Source organism: Fukomys damarensis, unplaced genomic scaffold (genome assembly GCF_012274545.1).
Source record: "Fukomys damarensis isolate Sample0158 unplaced genomic scaffold, DMR_v1.0_HiC HiC_scaffold_31, whole genome shotgun sequence".
Taxonomy (NCBI): Eukaryota; Metazoa; Chordata; class Mammalia; order Rodentia; family Bathyergidae; genus Fukomys; species Fukomys damarensis.
In genome coordinates, this window is record NW_022900943.1 from 22,794,497 (window position 1) to 22,811,658 (window position 17,162).

The following is a 17,162-nucleotide window of genomic DNA, read 5'->3' on the forward strand; positions in this document are numbered from 1 at the left end:
GGAGCCGCCGGCGGGGGCGTGGCCTTTTCCTCAGCTGTGTGGCCTTGGTGTTCTTCCCCAGGCTTAGAGTAAGGCCTTGCTTCTCTGGTCTCCATGGGAAATTTAAACCTTTCACGATGTGTGATAATACTCTTTCGCGCGTCAGTGACTCTGGGGACGTGATGCAAATTCTCAGTACACTGGGGTGAAGAGGTTTATGCCACGTTGTTCAGAACTACGGAAGGGTCGTCAGTGTCGATGGAAATAGCAAAAATTAACATGCAAGAAACAAAAATTAAGCCTGGTTCGTGGAGTCTGCAGTGAACAGTGAAGTAGGCACCACACTCCTGGAACACCTCGATTAAAACAAAGTGTTGCAGGCAAGATGAGCAGCTCATCCAAAATAGACGGGTAAGGACCAAGTCCGGAGTACAGCTCTTTTTCTTTTCGAACTGAAACCTCAAATCGTTTGCTTTTAAATTGGGTGGGAACCCCGAAGTTCGTGCTGGCTCTGCAGGGCTCACACTAAGGTGGCAAGACTCGGTACAGCAAGATGTGTGTGTGTGTGTGTGTGTGTGTGTGTGTGTGTGTGTGTGAGGTGGAACAAGATGGCAGGATCAGCAATGTACTTACCTTAGCTTTCCTCTTAGTATTTTGATAAAGATAGTTACCAAGTAAACATGTAATGAAAAAAAGCTATAATCTGGGGAGAAAAATGTATGTAAGGAAGATGGTTCTATTCCTAAATGCTCATTGATATTTCACCTCTACATCCGGATGGTTGGGAGATAGCATAGTGTAGTTAACAATAGCTTTTCTTTCCTTTTCTGTCCCTCCCTCCCTTTCTCCTTTCCTTTTTTAGTTCCTTTTCTCTCTTTTTCCAGTACTGGGGATTGAACTCAGGGCCTCTGTACTGATCTACATCCCCATCTCTTTTAACTGAATTTTTTACAATTTTAAGGCAAGTTCTCACTAAGTTGCCTGGGTTGGCTTGAACTGAGAGGATCCTCCTCTCAGCCTCGCAGAGTGCTAGATTATCAGTATGCACCACCAAGCCTGGTTAAATATTAGCTTTTCTATTTAAATCTAATTCATGAGATCTACTTCTTTCCTATGTTGGGCATTCATGGTTTTCATCATTTTCCTGAGCCCCTGCATTTTTTTTTCTTAATCTGTATCTGCTCTAGAATCACTAACCAAGTCTTTCATTATGGTCACCATCTCTGTAATAATTTGAGAATTATTTCTGATTCGATTTTTTTTTCTAGAACCTCATTCATCTGCTTTGTTGCTTCTGTTATTATCATGTCAGGGAGTGCAGGGCTTTCAAATTGTTCCACCTCATTGTCCCCTTGGTTTGCCTTTGGTGAGCTGGCAGTCAGGTTGCATCTTGCTTAAGTGTTTTTTGTGTTTTGTTTGTTTGTTTGTTTAATTCCTTGGTTGATGCTTTTAAGTTGCTTATGGCAAGTAGCTTTATTGCTAGTATTTAGAACTCTAAGAAATGACTGCTTCTCAGAGATGTCTTCCAGGTGTAGCTGTTTTTTGAGTTTTGAGTTTGTTGCAAGGCTCTACTTCAGTTTATTGGGAATGAGTAGTTGCTGCCTATTTGACTTAGTCCCTGTTTCTTTGACACTGTCCTATTATATTGTTTATGACCCTTAGGCAATCTCAGTCTTGGAGCACCAGAGAAAACAACTGATCAGAACAATTATGTCACCTTGGCTAAAGTAGCGCAATCAAGAATAACGATAGCATCCATCACAACTTAGAAAATGACAAACTGTGATAACTATTGATTTGCTGCCTTTAACCATATGAATTGTATTTGTGGTTATATAACAAAATTAAAACAAATCAGAAAATTGTATACAGTAAATATGCCCTCAATATGGTGATTTTACCCTCAGGGGAGAAAATTTAAAAGGGATAGGGGGGAAAAAAAAGTGCCGGGGATTTAGCTCTGGTTCAGTGGCCTGCCTTGCAAGCGCAAGGACCTGAGTTCAATCCCCGGTACCAAAACAAACAACAACAACAACAAAACAAAGTGTAAAAGGGATAGGGGAAAAATAGAGAGAAATTAAAAAAAAAAAGATTAGAAGCAAGGCTGGAGGACAAAGGAAGACTGCAAACTTTGGGAAACTGATGAAGACAGAAAGCAAAGAGAGAAGGAAGAAATAAATATAAGTGAGCAGAACAACAACAGACACTAGAAACAGTGTTCACACATGTAGAAACAAGAACATAAGAAAAAAATGTCCATTTCAAGGTATGTTTCTACTGTCACTGGTAGGTAAATTGAGCAGATGGAGCCCAGATCCATGTTGATTAATTCCAGCAAGCCAGCTGTAGATTTATAGCAGAGTAGTGGATAATCCTGCTAGGCCTGCACTTTTAGTTCTACTGAAGTTCAGGATGGTTTCTTACTGCCCATGAGTCTGGAGCCTTATTTGTTCAGCCTGATTTGTCATGTGCCTCCTGCCTGGTTGAACACAGCTCCTTGACCTCCTGTCAACTTGAACTTGGTTCTGCTTCTCCCTGATGCTTGGAGCCACTAGATGGAACCAGTCCACAGCTGCTCTGAGTTCCAAGGTAGTTGGTCCCTCTCCAAGATGGCTGCCAGCCAGTTGCCCTCTCCTAGGGTACATCTAAACTCGAATAACTCCACCTACTGCAGCCTGCTGCATCCATTGCTTCATTCCACTGGTATGTTTCCATGGATGCCTCTGGGATTGCCAGTAGTCACCATGCATCTGCAGTTTTGGGCTACCTTTCCTACACAGTGAGTCAGGGATCAGAGAGAAAGTGCTGCTTACCACTCCTTCTTCATTAAAATCTCTCTTTACTCTCCCTGTGGGCTTCATTTCTCACTTAGATCCTTGCTGAGCCCAAGGTACCCACTTCCCTCCTTCTAGTTTTCCTTTCATTGCTATATTCCAGGGTCTGGACACCAAATCTCAGACAGACTGTTTGCTGTTCACCACTCTGCTACATTCCCACTAGTTGACTTAAATAAACTGCATATATTTATCATGTACCATTTGACATATGCATATCACGTAAAACCATAAGCACGATATAACGTGCATCACTATGACCCTGCTTTTTTGTAGTATCTCCTCCCTGCCTCCTACCTTTGAGGTGATCAGATTTAGTGTCATAGTCATGTTTTCTGTATATTCTATAAATGGAATGATGCCATCTGTGTCCTTGTTCAGCATCTTTTCCTCAGCAAACTGTTGAGACTCATCCATGTTATATGTACTTTACCTTTTATTGTCAAGTAAAGTTTCATTGTATAGGTACAATAGTTTGTTCATTGGTTGATAGATATGTAGGTTGGTTTTAGTTTGTAGTTACTGCAGACTGCTAAGTGCATTTGTGTAACAGGCTTTGTATGGAAATCAGCTTATCTTCCAGAGTGCTTAATCTTGTGACAGTAGGTGGCTCTTGGCAATATCCTCACTAAAAAACTTTGTGTGACCTCAGTAGTGTGAGATGGTCTCTCATTGTGTCTTCAATTGTATTTTCCCAATGAAGTGGGACATCTTTTATATGTTTCTAGACCATTCCTATAGCCCTGATCAGCTTTTGGCTCTTCAATGGTTGATGTCTGTTGTTAAGCAAATTTTTAACTTAAAAGTGGTTTAAAATACTGGTCTTTTTTTATCGTTTGGGGCTTGGTGTGTCCTGTTTAAGGGGGAGGCCCTCTCCCCACCACCTCAGTTTTCATACCAATTTCCTGACCCCAGCCTTCTTGACCAACTAGATCAACTAGATTCTTCTTTTGTCTGTTTTTTTTGAGACAGGGTCTTGCTGTGTAGTTCAGGCCTAATTCACTATATAGCCCAAGCTGGTCTCCAACTCACAGCAATTGTGCCTTGGCCCTGAGTGCTGGGATTACAGGCATGTGCCACCACACCTGGTGCTGGATTCTTTTTTTAAAGAACTGTTGTTATATTTTCAGCCTTTTTTGTGTGTGTGTTTTATTTTTGTATTTTGCAACAAGGTTTCCCTGTATAGTTCAGGCTGGCTTTTAACTAGTTATGTAACCCATGCTGGTCTTAAACTCACAATCTGCCTTCTTCAGCCTCCTGAGCGCTGGGATTGCAGACATGCATCACTGTAACTAGCGTCTTCAGCCCTTTAAAAAATCTGTATTTTGGGGTTTGTTTTGTTTTGTTTTTTTGTTTTGAGACAGGGTCTCACTATGTAGTTTAGGCTGGCCTTAATTCACTATGTAACTAAATTTGGCCTCAAGCTCATGGCAATCCTGCCTCTACCTTGTGAGTGCTGGGATTACAGGTATGTCACATTGTCTGGCTGTTGTTATATTCTTACTGGTTTGTAAGAATCTTTATTTTGGAAAATACAGTGGACCCTTGAGTTACGACCAGATTTTAGTTTTAAGTTAGGACCAAAGTCTTGAGTTACCACCCAAAGCCAGCTGCTTGTGCCTTTAGATGGTCTCAGATACAGATTTAACCCTTAAAGAGTTCTGGAAGGAACATTTTAGCAGTCTTTCCCATGTGAGATTGAGAAATCCTGGGCCAATGTCTCTCTTAGGACATTGAAATTTGCCTGGATATGAGAGAGAGACGTTGAAGGCTTGTTTGTAGAGGAGCCTGAGCCTTCAGTTGACTAATTTGAGCTACAACCAGGCCTTGGGATCAAATTGAGTAAGTCATGGGTCCACTGTAAATGTGTTGTGGCAACAGGTATGATATAATCTTCTCCCACTTGGTGTCTTATACTTTTACTTTGTAGTGGCTTAAATTTAACGTAGTAAAGTTTATGAATCTCATCTTCTCTGGCTTGCTTAGATTATATCTTGTTTAAGAAATTCTGTCCTGGGCTGGAGATGTAGTTCAGTGGCATAGTGCCTGCCTGGCAGGCTCGAGGCCCTGAGTTTGTTTCCTGATACCAAAAAGAAAAATGAACCCAGTCCCATGTTCTATACCTATTTGATATGTTGTATTTCATTATCTTTCAGTCTGAAATGCTTTTGAATTTTCCTGTTAATAAAGCTACCTTACCTGAGTTTATTCTAGATTGTTTTGAATTTTAATTTAAACTACTGGTATTTAGCTATACCTCTCCCCATTTATACTCAGTGATTGAGATTATAATAAATATAATTTTCACAATCTACTTAAAATTATTTACTTATTTACTTTTGGTTATTTGAGACAAGGTCTCACTATGTAGTTCAGGCTGGCCTTGAACTTAAGGCCATCCCCCTGCCTCAGCCTCCTGAGTGCTTAGATTACAGATGTGTGTCACTACATCCAGGTACTTAAAAGTTAATATTGTATCATTTCATGTAAAATATAACCACCTTTAACACTTCCTACCTAGATACATTTTTGTACTGATCCAATAAGATCTGCCTATTCTAACATAGAATTTTGTATAAAAGGTCATTTCTTTTCCCATTTTTTAACTACTTATGGACAATGACTTAAAGTTAGCATTAGTAACTAAAAGCAAGAAAGGAAGGGAAACTTTTTTTCCCCAGTGTCTTTTTGGTAGAGACGCACATAAACACACTCTAGTCTGTTTATCTTTAAACGTGTCTGTTTCAGTCTGATTGAAGCCTCCCAGCTGTTTAGGGTGGGGAAGTGGCTTGGTGGTGTGGTGTGAAATACCAGTATTTGGGAGGCTGAGGCAGGATTGGGAGCTCTAGGCCAGCTTGGGCTCCATTTCTAGTTTGCGACCAGCCTAAGCTACCTAATGAGAATCTGTCTCAAAAATTTTTTTTAAAGTTTAGCAATTACTTATTTGCTAGATTTGTACATATCTCAATCTTAAAAGCTTTCAGACAGATATTATCATTTAAACAAATGAACCTCTTCTCTGAATATCAGATCCAGCCAACTTTTCAGTAAAACTCACTGAGCAGTGCAACTCACATTTGTGTGTGTGTGTGTGTGTGTGTGTGTGTGTCTCCTAGCCTTTTGTTTTTTGGTACTGAAGGAGTGACCTCGGGACGTTACGCTTTCGAGGCAGGTGCTGGCACCACTGAACTAAATCCCAGGCCCTCCTAACTCTTTCAAGGCAGGGTTTCACTGAGTCACATAGCTGGTCCTCCAAGTGCTGGGAATAAGTATGCACCACCCCACCCAGCTTCCTCTTATTGATTCCCATTGCCTATTTCCCCTCTCATAGCTCTTCTTCCAATCTTTTATGCAATTCATTTATCTGTTACTGTTGCCTCACTTTCTAGAATGTAAGCTCCTTTGTAAAGCTGTTTCTTTGCTTGTTTTCTCATAATTACCTAAACCAGTGTCTCCCATCTATTAGGTACTAAGCTAATAGTATTTGCTGAATTAATATTGTTTTCACTTGAGTGTTTCACAGCCATCTAATACTGTTCTCCAGTGTTTCCTGTGTACCCTCATTCATCCAACCAAGTACTCATACCAGAGGTACAACTGTATGCTTTCATAATCTTACATTTACCCATAATTTGTTCAGGTAAATATTTTGATCCATCTGCTGTGGATCGGGCAAAATTGTTGACTCTAGTTGTACAGAAATAAACAAGAATTCCTACCCCATGATTTTCAGTGAAGCTTTTATTAGGAAATGCTAAGGAAAATTTAAAAAGCAGGTGGGATCTGAGCCAGTATTTAGTCTGGGGCTAATCAGTTCCCACTGCTGAAATGTGTTGGCTTTTCATCACTGTGGCAAAACACCTGAAGTTAATAATTTCTAGGAGGAAAGCTTTATTTTGACTTGTTTCAAGTTTCATTCCATGGTTGGATGCTCCTGTGGTGGCAGGAGCATGTGGTAAAGCAGCCCTGTTTACCTCATCGTGTACAGTAGCTGGAAAGCACTAAGGGGAGAGGGACCCCAATATCCCCTTCAAGGTCACGTTCCCTATGATGCTAAGTTTCTTCCTCAAGGCTTCACCTCCTTAAGTCGGGATCAAGCCTCCAACATGGCCCTTTAGGAGACACATATGTAAACCATAGCATGCCTGAGGCAAGGCTTTTCTGCCTACTATACCCACTGAATTACAAGGGTTTCCAGTCTGAGTGTGGGAACAGACATTGCACAGAATGTTCCTGAGAGGATACCATTATCAGTAGTTGCTTATGGTGGGTATCGGGGAACAAGGATGGAAGACATATGTGACACGTTTGGGCCACCTTTGTCTTGTGACAGTTACAGGTTTCTTCAGTAGAGGTTAAAACCTACAAAAGTTTTCTGGATTCTATCTTATGTTGGAAGTTTTCCATTGGTCTCTCTTGAATTTCTTCATATGTTGTAAGCAGCAGCACTGACTGCTGTTATTCCAGATTAGCTTGCCAAAGACATTTATACAGTAAAGTATTGGGAGGTGTAGGGGTAGTATCTCCTTCAGGAGCACAGGACAGGTTTATTGTCTGGTATAATAAATTCTTCTACTGGACAAAGTCAGACATGCTTACTGCTTGTTCATTGTAAGATTAAGTTTACCAGAACTCATTAAAATGATTAAGATTTCCAAAGCTTGGTGTTCCTCTCCTGGAATACAGCCCAAAGACATGTGCAGGCATCCACCTAGTACTCTCTGAGGCACTCTGAGATTTGGGCCTGAAGGAACTGTTGATACAGATTCAATATTTGGGCTACTGTTATTACTGTGAAGTAAACTATCCTTTGTCTCTGATGTAACAATATTTAGTCTTCACTCATGGTACTGTTGCAGGCTAATTTCCTACCTTGGAAGTACAGTAGAATCTCAGAACCTTTATGGTTGATACCTTCAGCCTCCGATGAAATGCCACACAGATCATTAGCTGTGGCCTCACCAGCAGCTCTGAGTAAAATGGCACAATTTTAAAGCCCACAGAGGTCTCCTCCCTTGGGCAAACTATAACCAGGAGATGAATTCTGTCTCTGGCAGACTATTCTTAAAGGGTTTCTTTGTAGCTGGCCCAGCGATGTCTCCAAGTAGCCCAGTGACTCTTTTTGTGAAGCAGTTTTGGTAACAGAACTATTTCCTTTGTTCTTCTGTTTCTTCTTTGTAATCTACAGAATCTTAATTTTTTTCTATCAGAACTGACATTGAAAGGTAAAAGTAAATTGAATTCTAAAGAGGTCTAGCACCTCCAAGGAGTTGGGACATACAAACTATTTCACGTTTGGCACAGCAGGAAGGAAAACTGCTAAGAATACACAAAAGTTTTATGTTCTTGGCAGTTGTGGGTTAGCATCTCACTTTGGTATAACAGGGAGTCCCAGTTATTAAGAATGTCTATACTCATGCATAAACATTTTTTAATGATCTTCCATCAGGTGTTCACAGGAGACAGTGGAGATGTAACAGGAGACTGAACAGAACCCCCTAGAAGGCCCAGATATCCAGAACAGCTGCTGCTGAGGTGGACAGGCACAAAATCCTACCTGTTTCCTGGACCACTCTGCCACAAGCAAAAGCCTTAAGTCATTGATGGAGGGTCTACATATAGTCTCCCAGAACACAGATGTTGCTTTTGGGGGAGAAGCAGAAGCCAAATCCCTCTGCCTCTGAGAGAGAAATAGTAAACACACTCAATCCCACGACAAAGGCGAAGACCCTTTATTTCTTGGAGGTTGGGGGTAGAAGCAAAATATCTTCATAATTTGATATTATTACTACCACTACTGGGGAAGGAGCAGAAAACCGTGCTGAAGACTAACTACTAATACATGAGGAAGAGACTGGGAATACCAAGACTCACTTCTAAAGGAGGCGCAGGCACACAGGTACACTTCCTAACACTGAGGCTGGGATAGGACCACAAATATTATGGACAGTGGCAAGCAGAATTACATGCCCTGTCATTTCCAGGAGACATTACTGAGAGCCCACCCAGCTTGCTAGGCCAACTTCTGTGACTTCTGTTGGCTGCATGCTGCATGGGAAGGACCTGGGAGAACCTAAAGCCACACGATGGAGGCAGTGACCTTTGAGGATGTGGCTGTGAACTTCACCACAGAAGAGTGGGTTCTGTTGAATCCATCCCAAAAGAAGCTCTACAGAGATGTGATGAGGGAAACTTTCAGGAACATGGCTGCTATAGGAAGAGCCCGGGATAACCAGGAAATTGAAGAAGAGTGCAAAAATTACTGGAGAAATCTAAGAAATGAAGAGGTAGAGAAATGCTATCAAAATAAAGTTTGGAATCAACATGAAGAAGTACTCCTTTGGACTCCAGATGCTGATGAAGAGATGAAGCAAGCTGGTTTAAAACCATCTGAAAGCCTTGCTTGCAGAAAGCCCCTGATTGGGCATTTGTCACTAAATGTGCCTATTATAGCTCACACTGGACTGAAGACATATGAGTACTTGGGATCGGAAGAGCTGTGTAAATATAATGAACATGGAAGGACCTGTGATTTTCAGTCCTTTCAGAAGCATGCAAGGACAAAGAACATGGAGAAACTCTATGAATATGATCAATGTGGAAAATCCTACTCTGATCTTAGTGAAAGAACTCACCGTAGAGAGACCTTTATTTATAAGAAAAATTTGAAAGACTCCAGCACACCCAGTGATGTTCAGATCCATGAAAGAAATCACAATGGGGAGAAACCCTATGTATGTAAACAATGTGGAAAAGCTTTCAGTAGGCGTCAACATTGTAAACAACATGAAAGAATTCACACAGGGGAGAAGCCCTATGTATGTAAGCAGTGTGGGAAAGCTTTTAGTACACAGCGCTACTGTAAAATACATGAAAGAATTCATACAGGGGAAAAACCCTATGTATGTAAGCAATGTGGGAAAGCTTTTAGTACACAAGATTATTGTAAAATACATGAAAGAAATCACACTGAGGAGAAACCCTATGTATGTAAGCAGTGTGGGAAAGCTTTTAGTACACAAGATTATTGTAAAATACATGAAAGAATTCACACTGGGGAGAAACCCTATGTATGCAAGCAGTGTGGGAAAGCTTTTAGTACACAAGGCTGTTGTAAAATACATGAAAGAACTCACACAGGGGAAAAACCCTATGTATGTAAGCAGTGTGGGAAAGCTTTTAGTACTCAAGATTATTGTAAGGTACATGAAAGAATTCACACTGGGGAAAAACCCTATGTATGTAAGCAGTGTGGGAAAGCTTTTAGTACACAAGGTTGTTGTAAAATACACGAAAGAATTCATACTGGCGAGAAACCCTATGCCTGTAAGCAGTGTGGGAAAGCTTTTAGTACACAAGATTATTGTAAAATACATGAAAGAATTCACACAGGGGAGAAGCCCTATGTATGCAAGCAATGTGGGAAAGCTTTTAGTACACAACGTTATTGTAAAATACATGAAAATATTCACACAGGGGAGAAACCCTCCCAGAACACAGATGTTGCTTTTGGGGGAGAAGCAGAAGCCAAATCCCTCTGCCTCTGAGAGAGAAATAGTAAACACACTCAATCCCACGACAAAGGCGAAGACCCTTTATTTCTTGGAGGTTGGGGGTAGAAGCAAAATATCTTCATAATTTGATATTATTACTACCACTACTGGGGAAGGAGCAGAAAACCGTGCTGAAGACTAACTACTAATACATGAGGAAGAGACTGGGAATACCAAGACTCACTTCTAAAGGAGGCGCAGGCACACAGGTACACTTCCTAACACTGAGGCTGGGATAGGACCACAAATATTATGGACAGTGGCAAGCAGAATTACATGCCCTGTCATTTCCAGGAGACATTACTGAGAGCCCACCCAGCTTGCTAGGCCAACTTCTGTGACTTCTGTTGGCTGCATGCTGCATGGGAAGGACCTGGGAGAACCTAAAGCCACACGATGGAGGCAGTGACCTTTGAGGATGTGGCTGTGAACTTCACCACAGAAGAGTGGGTTCTGTTGAATCCATCCCAAAAGAAGCTCTACAGAGATGTGATGAGGGAAACTTTCAGGAACATGGCTGCTATAGGAAGAGCCTGGGATAACCAGGAAATTGAAGAAGAGTGCAAAAGTTACTGGAGAAATCTAAGAAATGAAGAGGTAGAGAAATGCTATCAAAATAAAGTTTGGAATCAACATGAAGAAGTACTCCTTTGGACTCCAGATGCTGATGAAGAGATGAAGCAAGCTGGTTTAAAACCATCTGAAAGCCTTGCTTGCAGAAAGCCCCTGATTGGGCATTTGTCACTAAATGTGCCTATTATAGCTCACACTGGACTGAAGACATATGAGTACTTGGGATCGGAAGAGCTGTGTAAATATAATGAACATGGAAGGACCTGTGATTTTCAGTCCTTTCAGAAGCATGCAAGGACAAAGAACATGGAGAAACTCTATGAATATGATCAATGTGGAAAATCCTACTCTGATCTTAGTGAAAGAACTCACCGTAGAGAGACCTTTATTTATAAGAAAAATTTGAAAGACTCCAGCACACCCAGTGATGTTCAGATCCATGAAAGAAATCACAATGGGGAGAAACCCTATGTATGTAAACAATGTGGAAAAGCTTTCAGTAGGCGTCAACATTGTAAACAACATGAAAGAATTCACACAGGGGAGAAGCCCTATGTATGTAAGCAGTGTGGGAAAGCTTTTAGTACACAGCGCTACTGTAAAATACATGAAAGAATTCATACAGGGGAAAAACCCTATGTATGTAAGCAATGTGGGAAAGCTTTTAGTACACAAGATTATTGTAAAATACATGAAAGAAATCACACTGAGGAGAAACCCTATGTATGTAAGCAGTGTGGGAAAGCTTTTAGTACACAAGATTATTGTAAAATACATGAAAGAATTCACACTGGGGAGAAACCCTATGTATGCAAGCAGTGTGGGAAAGCTTTTAGTACACAAGGCTGTTGTAAAATACATGAAAGAACTCACACAGGGGAAAAACCCTATGTATGTAAGCAGTGTGGGAAAGCTTTTAGTACTCAAGATTATTGTAAGGTACATGAAAGAATTCACACTGGGGAAAAACCCTATGTATGTAAGCAGTGTGGGAAAGCTTTTAGTACACAAGGTTGTTGTAAAATACACGAAAGAATTCATACTGGCGAGAAACCCTATGCCTGTAAGCAGTGTGGGAAAGCTTTTAGTACACAAGATTATTGTAAAATACATGAAAGAATTCACACAGGGGAGAAGCCCTATGTATGCAAGCAATGTGGGAAAGCTTTTAGTACACAACGTTATTGTAAAATACATGAAAATATTCACACAGGGGAGAAACCCTATATATGTAAGCAATGTGGAAAAGCCTTTAGTACACAAGATTACTGTAAAATACATGAAAGAATTCACACAGGGGAGAAACCCTATGTATGTAAGCAGTGTGGGAAGGCTTTTAGTACACAAGATAATTGTAAACAGCATGAAAGAATTCATACAGGGGAAAACCTATATATGTAAGCAATGTGGAAAAGCCTTTAGTACACAAGATTACTGTAAAATACATGAAAGAATTCACACAGGGGAGAAACCCTATGTATGTAAGCAGTGTGGGAAGGCTTTTAGTACACAAGATAATTGTAAACAGCATGAAAGAATTCATACAGGGGAGAAACCCTATATATGTAAGCAATGTGGGAAAGCTTTTAGTACACGACGTTACTGTAAAATACATGAAAAAATTCACACAGGGGAGAAACCCTATGTATGTAGACAATGTGGAAAAGCTTTTAGTACACAACGCTATTGTAAAATACATGAAAGAACTCACACTCAGCATTAATTCTATGCCTGTAAGAAATGCAGGAAACCTTTCAGCATTTGTGGTGTTTGCCAAAGACACTCACAATGGGGAGAAACCATATGTATATAAGCAATGTGAGACTGCTTTCAGTACACGTGTATTGTCAGATACATGATAGAAACCTCACTGGGAAGAAACTATTATGTAAGCCCATTTTGAAAACAAAATTTCTTCTGTAAGTAGAGTCACATAGTTACTCCTATAGGGGTAATACAAAAAGTTTAAGGTCAATTATTTCTCCATAAAATTTCCACAAATAAAATCCCAGATAGAGATCCTAAAGTACATACATTATGTTTTTCGGTAAATCACTTAAATATCTGAATTATGTATGTAGTGTTTAATATAGAAATATTGAGTTGACAAAATACCTTTGTGTCTTTGAGCTTAATACATAAATGTCAAGCATGGAATTAAAATGTATTTTTTACTTTCAAGTAGAGTTAGTATTTGTGTAGTTTTTGTTTAGTCTACAATTTGGAGGTATAAGCCACTAAATTAATTAGGATTTTGCCACTACTTTTCACTTAAATATCTGAATTATGTATGTAGTGTTTAATATAGAAATATTGAGTTGACAAAATACCATTGTGTCTTTGAGCTTAATACATAAGTGTCAAGCATGAAATATAATGTATTTTTTACTGTCAAGTAGAGTTAGTATCTGTTTAGTCTACAGTTTGGAGGTATAAGCCACTAAATTAGGATTTTGCCACTACTGTTGTTTTAAATTTTTGGTGTGAATATTATGTATTCTGTGTAATATTTTTGAATATGCCATATTTTATATTAAGATAAATATTTTCAGAACTTGTGAACATTTTTGACAGTTGATTTGTTTTCACATAACTTGTACATAATGTTTCTCATATTAACAAGATATCCACTTATATCCCAACATTATATATATCATGTACCCAATTTTGCCTATTTTCTTTCATATTAAAGCTAATATTACTTACATAAAATTGTTTTCTTACCATTAAAAATTTTAAAACGTCCCAGAAGAAAAGAAATATTTGTAGAGTTAATGACAAGAGTTTTCAACTCAGAGAACTCCAAATAGGATAAATAAGAAAAAGAAAAACATACCCATGGGCTAGAGTAGTTCAGTGCAAGAGTTTGCCTAGAATGTGCAAGACCTGAGTTGAGCCCCAGCACCACAAAAACAAAGCCTAGACATTTTCAGTCAAAAGTTGAGATCTTTGCCAGAAGACTTATCAGAAACATATGTACACAAGGAAATCTGTGCTTTGTAACAAACTATCTTGAGTGACTTGAAAACATTTTCTGAGTCTGGGGCTTAGGAATAAATACAAAGCCAGTTTAGCTGAGTGATTCAGGGTTGTTCATGTGGTTGCAGTTCCACTGTTACTTTCAACTAGAGTCATGAAAGCTCAAGTAGGGTCGGGGATCCACTTTCAAAGCCATTCAATTTTCATGACTGGAACAGACCCAAGTTCTTCAATATGTGGGATTCTCTGTAGGACTATCTTTATGATGTGTCATTACCAACTGGCTAAGGGTTCTTTGGCTGAATTAGGATAAGGTCATGAACACACCAAGGCATCTCCTTTAGTGCCAGCAGCTCCTAGAAGCTGGTGTTTATGGCTCTCGTAGGCACTTTGGCCAGCTCCTCAGCTGTTAAGAGATAGTAGCTCCTGACAGCTCTCCACAGTTCTCACTGTTCTGTTCTTTGGCAGCTAGGTACACAAGGTCAGTAGACTGTAGTGCAGCCAGCTCAGTCCACTAATGGGGAAATCAGACCATCCAAATGAGATCACTGGGGCTCACACTGCAGCATTGTTGGGGTGGCATGTGCGCAACCTCTTGCCTAGTACGACTACTGTCATGGCAGTTTGTGCTCAGAGTGTTGGGACTGCCTATTTTGGCTTTCACAAATAGGGAGGTGCTCCTCAGGCCAGTGAAGGGACACCGGGAGTGGCTCCAGTGTGGGCTGTCTGGAGCAGTGATCGTAAGTACAGTGGCGGGTTTACGCCTTCTTGCAACCACAGCAGCTACAGGAGTGGAATTGTTGGTTCAGATTCTGTAGAAGTGGCCGGCACATATCATCTCAGCCAGCCTGGTATGGTGGTAGCAGTCCCTAATTTGACCCCTATTTTTGTCTGGCTCTGCAGCCATGTGGCTGCCCTAAGACTGATGGCAGTCAAAGCTACAGGCCACTGCTAGGCTGCCTAACACCTGCTCATTTGGGTCCCATGGAAAACAAAATGAAAAGAACGAAAGTAGCTCTTTTTGGAGAGTGGCATGCCCTCCTAGTATTCTCTCAATGTCAACTGACACTTTTTTCAAATATTATCACTTATCACTGAATTCTTCAGGTTTTAAAGTTATAGAAAAGCACATATATAAGTGTGTGTGTATACACATGTATACACACACATATGACACAAAGCTGTTAAAATATGTAACTGTGTAGGAGACTCATCTGCTTCTACCTAGTTTCCATCAACTGGTGGTTTCCAATTTCAAAAGAGTAAATTTATATTTCATCAATAAAGTATTTAAATTTGATTCTAAATACCAATTTTATTTTGAAATCTATTACTTTCAATTATAGACAAAATTGGCTTCTGTCCATCTGTACTTAAAGCTCCTTGTTACGGCTTCTTCATACATTCAGAACTGTACCTTTTGTGATTTCACACTGGGCACCCTTACCATGAACAGAGAATTGATATGACTTTGTTGCTTGGTAGCACTTTAACAAAGTAAAGCTGTAAATAGCAGAAATTGGTTGCATTACTTTGTTATCAATAAAATGGTTGCACTGCTTTGAACAAAGCAGGTATTTGGGTGGAATTTTCATGTAGCTTAAGTATTTGAAAACTGCCTTTTAATACCATTGCATTCCTTTTTTACTCTGGGAAACACCACCGGGACCTGCAAGGTTACTTTCTCTTGTGGATATTTTATCACTTTTCAAGTTGTATAAAAGTTGTACAATTTAAAACACCATTGCAGAAACCCTACACAAAGGTATCGTATGCCTTTCCAGAACAGAAAATAGAAATGTACAAGTAAAATATGTTGATCCAAAACTCCATGTTAGATGACAGGTTAAGAATCATGGGATGTAAGAGTGCATGCAAATACTGGCAAACTCCAAATGAGGGAGGGCTGCCTCTAATATACTAATGTTAATTTCATGATTTCAATAGCTGTATTAGTTACTTAAAATGCTGTCTTTGACATGTTGACACATGCCTATAACCCCAGCCGCTCAGGAAGCTGAGGTAGGAGGATCACAAGTTCAAAGCCAGCCTAGGCATTTTAAACTTCATCTCAAAAACAAACTATATAGTTTTCAAATATTTAAGCTATAGATAGATATTGCATGGTGTAGGTACCTAACATGTACTCTCTAGCATCTATCAAGCTGTAACAAGCTTTGTTCCTTGTTGACAGGAACAGGATGCTGAACATGGCTTTCTGGGTAAGGAAGGACAAAGCTCTGAAGACCAGATCAAGCTTGCAAGACTGGCCAGTTGTGGTGGTGCACACCTGTAATCCCAGCACTTGGTTGAGGCAGGAGGATCGCTGTGAGTTTGAGGCCAGCCTGGGTTAAATAGTCGAAGGCTACCCAGGACTACACAGTGAACTCTGTCTGAAATGAACAAACAAAAAGTGCGGGCTGTCTTGCACAACTGGTACACAAGATAGGGAATCGATGAGTCCCTTTTTCCTTCCTGTTAACAATGACAGGCAGGTAGAAGTAGGATTAAAATGCCACCTAGAGTACAGTCATCCATCACTTAACCACAGAGACAGTTCTAAGAAATGCATCATTCTGCAGTATCTTAGGCTAACTGTACTTACAAAAACTAAGATGGCTACAATGTTATGAGGTAATACAAAGTTACGGGCCAACATTTACATGTATATGTGGTCTCTATTATCGAGGAAACACTGTTACGCAGTGCACTACTACATCTCGAATGTTACTCTCTTCCAGGCAGGAAGAGGCTGGAATGTCACAAAAATAGTACAGCAAGCCCTGTGGCCCTGGCTGAATGTCAGTTGTGGTTGAGGTTGCTGAGGCTGGGACTTCCCAGAGCAAAAAAATCAGTGTTATCAGCAATGAGGACTTTGATATTTGATGTGGAAATTTATTTAACAGAGGCTGTGTGGTCACTTAGAAGTAAATAGAGAAAAAGCCTTACATAACAATGTACAGCCAAAATGTAGTTCCTGCTATAGTCCGACTTGTCTGCGAAGAGGATGAGGCTCTGCATGCCAGGGTGGTCAAAGCTGGAAGACTGTGTGGTAGAACAGTGTCAGGGTGAGCGGACAAGAAGCGAGGGGTCCCGGAGACTGGACTCACCTGATGTAGGAGATGAGGAAGTTGCAGCAAAACTGCAGTGCTCAGGCAATGAACCCGGAGATAGAGGTCAGTGGAGAACCTGATAATCCTATTTCCTCCCCAGCCAACACCGCTGTCTCTGTGGACTCAACTCT

At 40.3% G+C, this 17,162-nt stretch overlaps 2 protein-coding genes across 2 annotated transcripts; both read left to right on the forward strand.

The window, feature by feature from the left end:
• The first annotated feature begins 19 nt into the window (after positions 1-19).
• LOC104863216 (zinc finger protein 709-like) lies at positions 20-10,459 on the forward strand. Its single transcript, XM_033757691.1, has 3 exons — positions 20-390; positions 8,263-10,309; positions 10,341-10,459. The coding sequence occupies exons 2-3, from the start codon at positions 8,900-8,902 to the stop codon at positions 10,449-10,451; spliced, it is 1,521 nt and encodes a 506-aa protein (XP_033613582.1). The 5' UTR covers positions 20-390; positions 8,263-8,899; the 3' UTR covers positions 10,452-10,459.
• Positions 10,460-10,739: 280 nt separating this feature from the next.
• LOC109118116 (zinc finger protein 709-like) lies at positions 10,740-12,983 on the forward strand. Its single transcript, XM_033757690.1, is given in 2 exon segments — positions 10,740-12,321; positions 12,323-12,983. Coding segments are annotated over 2 exon segments (1,899 nt in total). The 5' UTR covers positions 10,740-10,762; the 3' UTR covers positions 12,663-12,983.
• Positions 12,984-17,162: the final 4,179 nt, after the last annotated feature.

What these genes read in the sequence shown, in the direction of transcription:
- LOC104863216 (XM_033757691.1), top strand. Translation starts at nt 8,900, where the DNA reads ATGGAGGCAGTGACCTTTGAGGATGTGGCTGTGAACTTCACCACAGAA. An exon ending in GGGAGAAACCCTCCCAGAAC is followed by an intron (nt 10,310 to 10,340) that starts ACAGATGTTGCT and finishes GAGAAGCAGAAG; the next exon opens with CCAAATCCCTCTGCCTCTGA.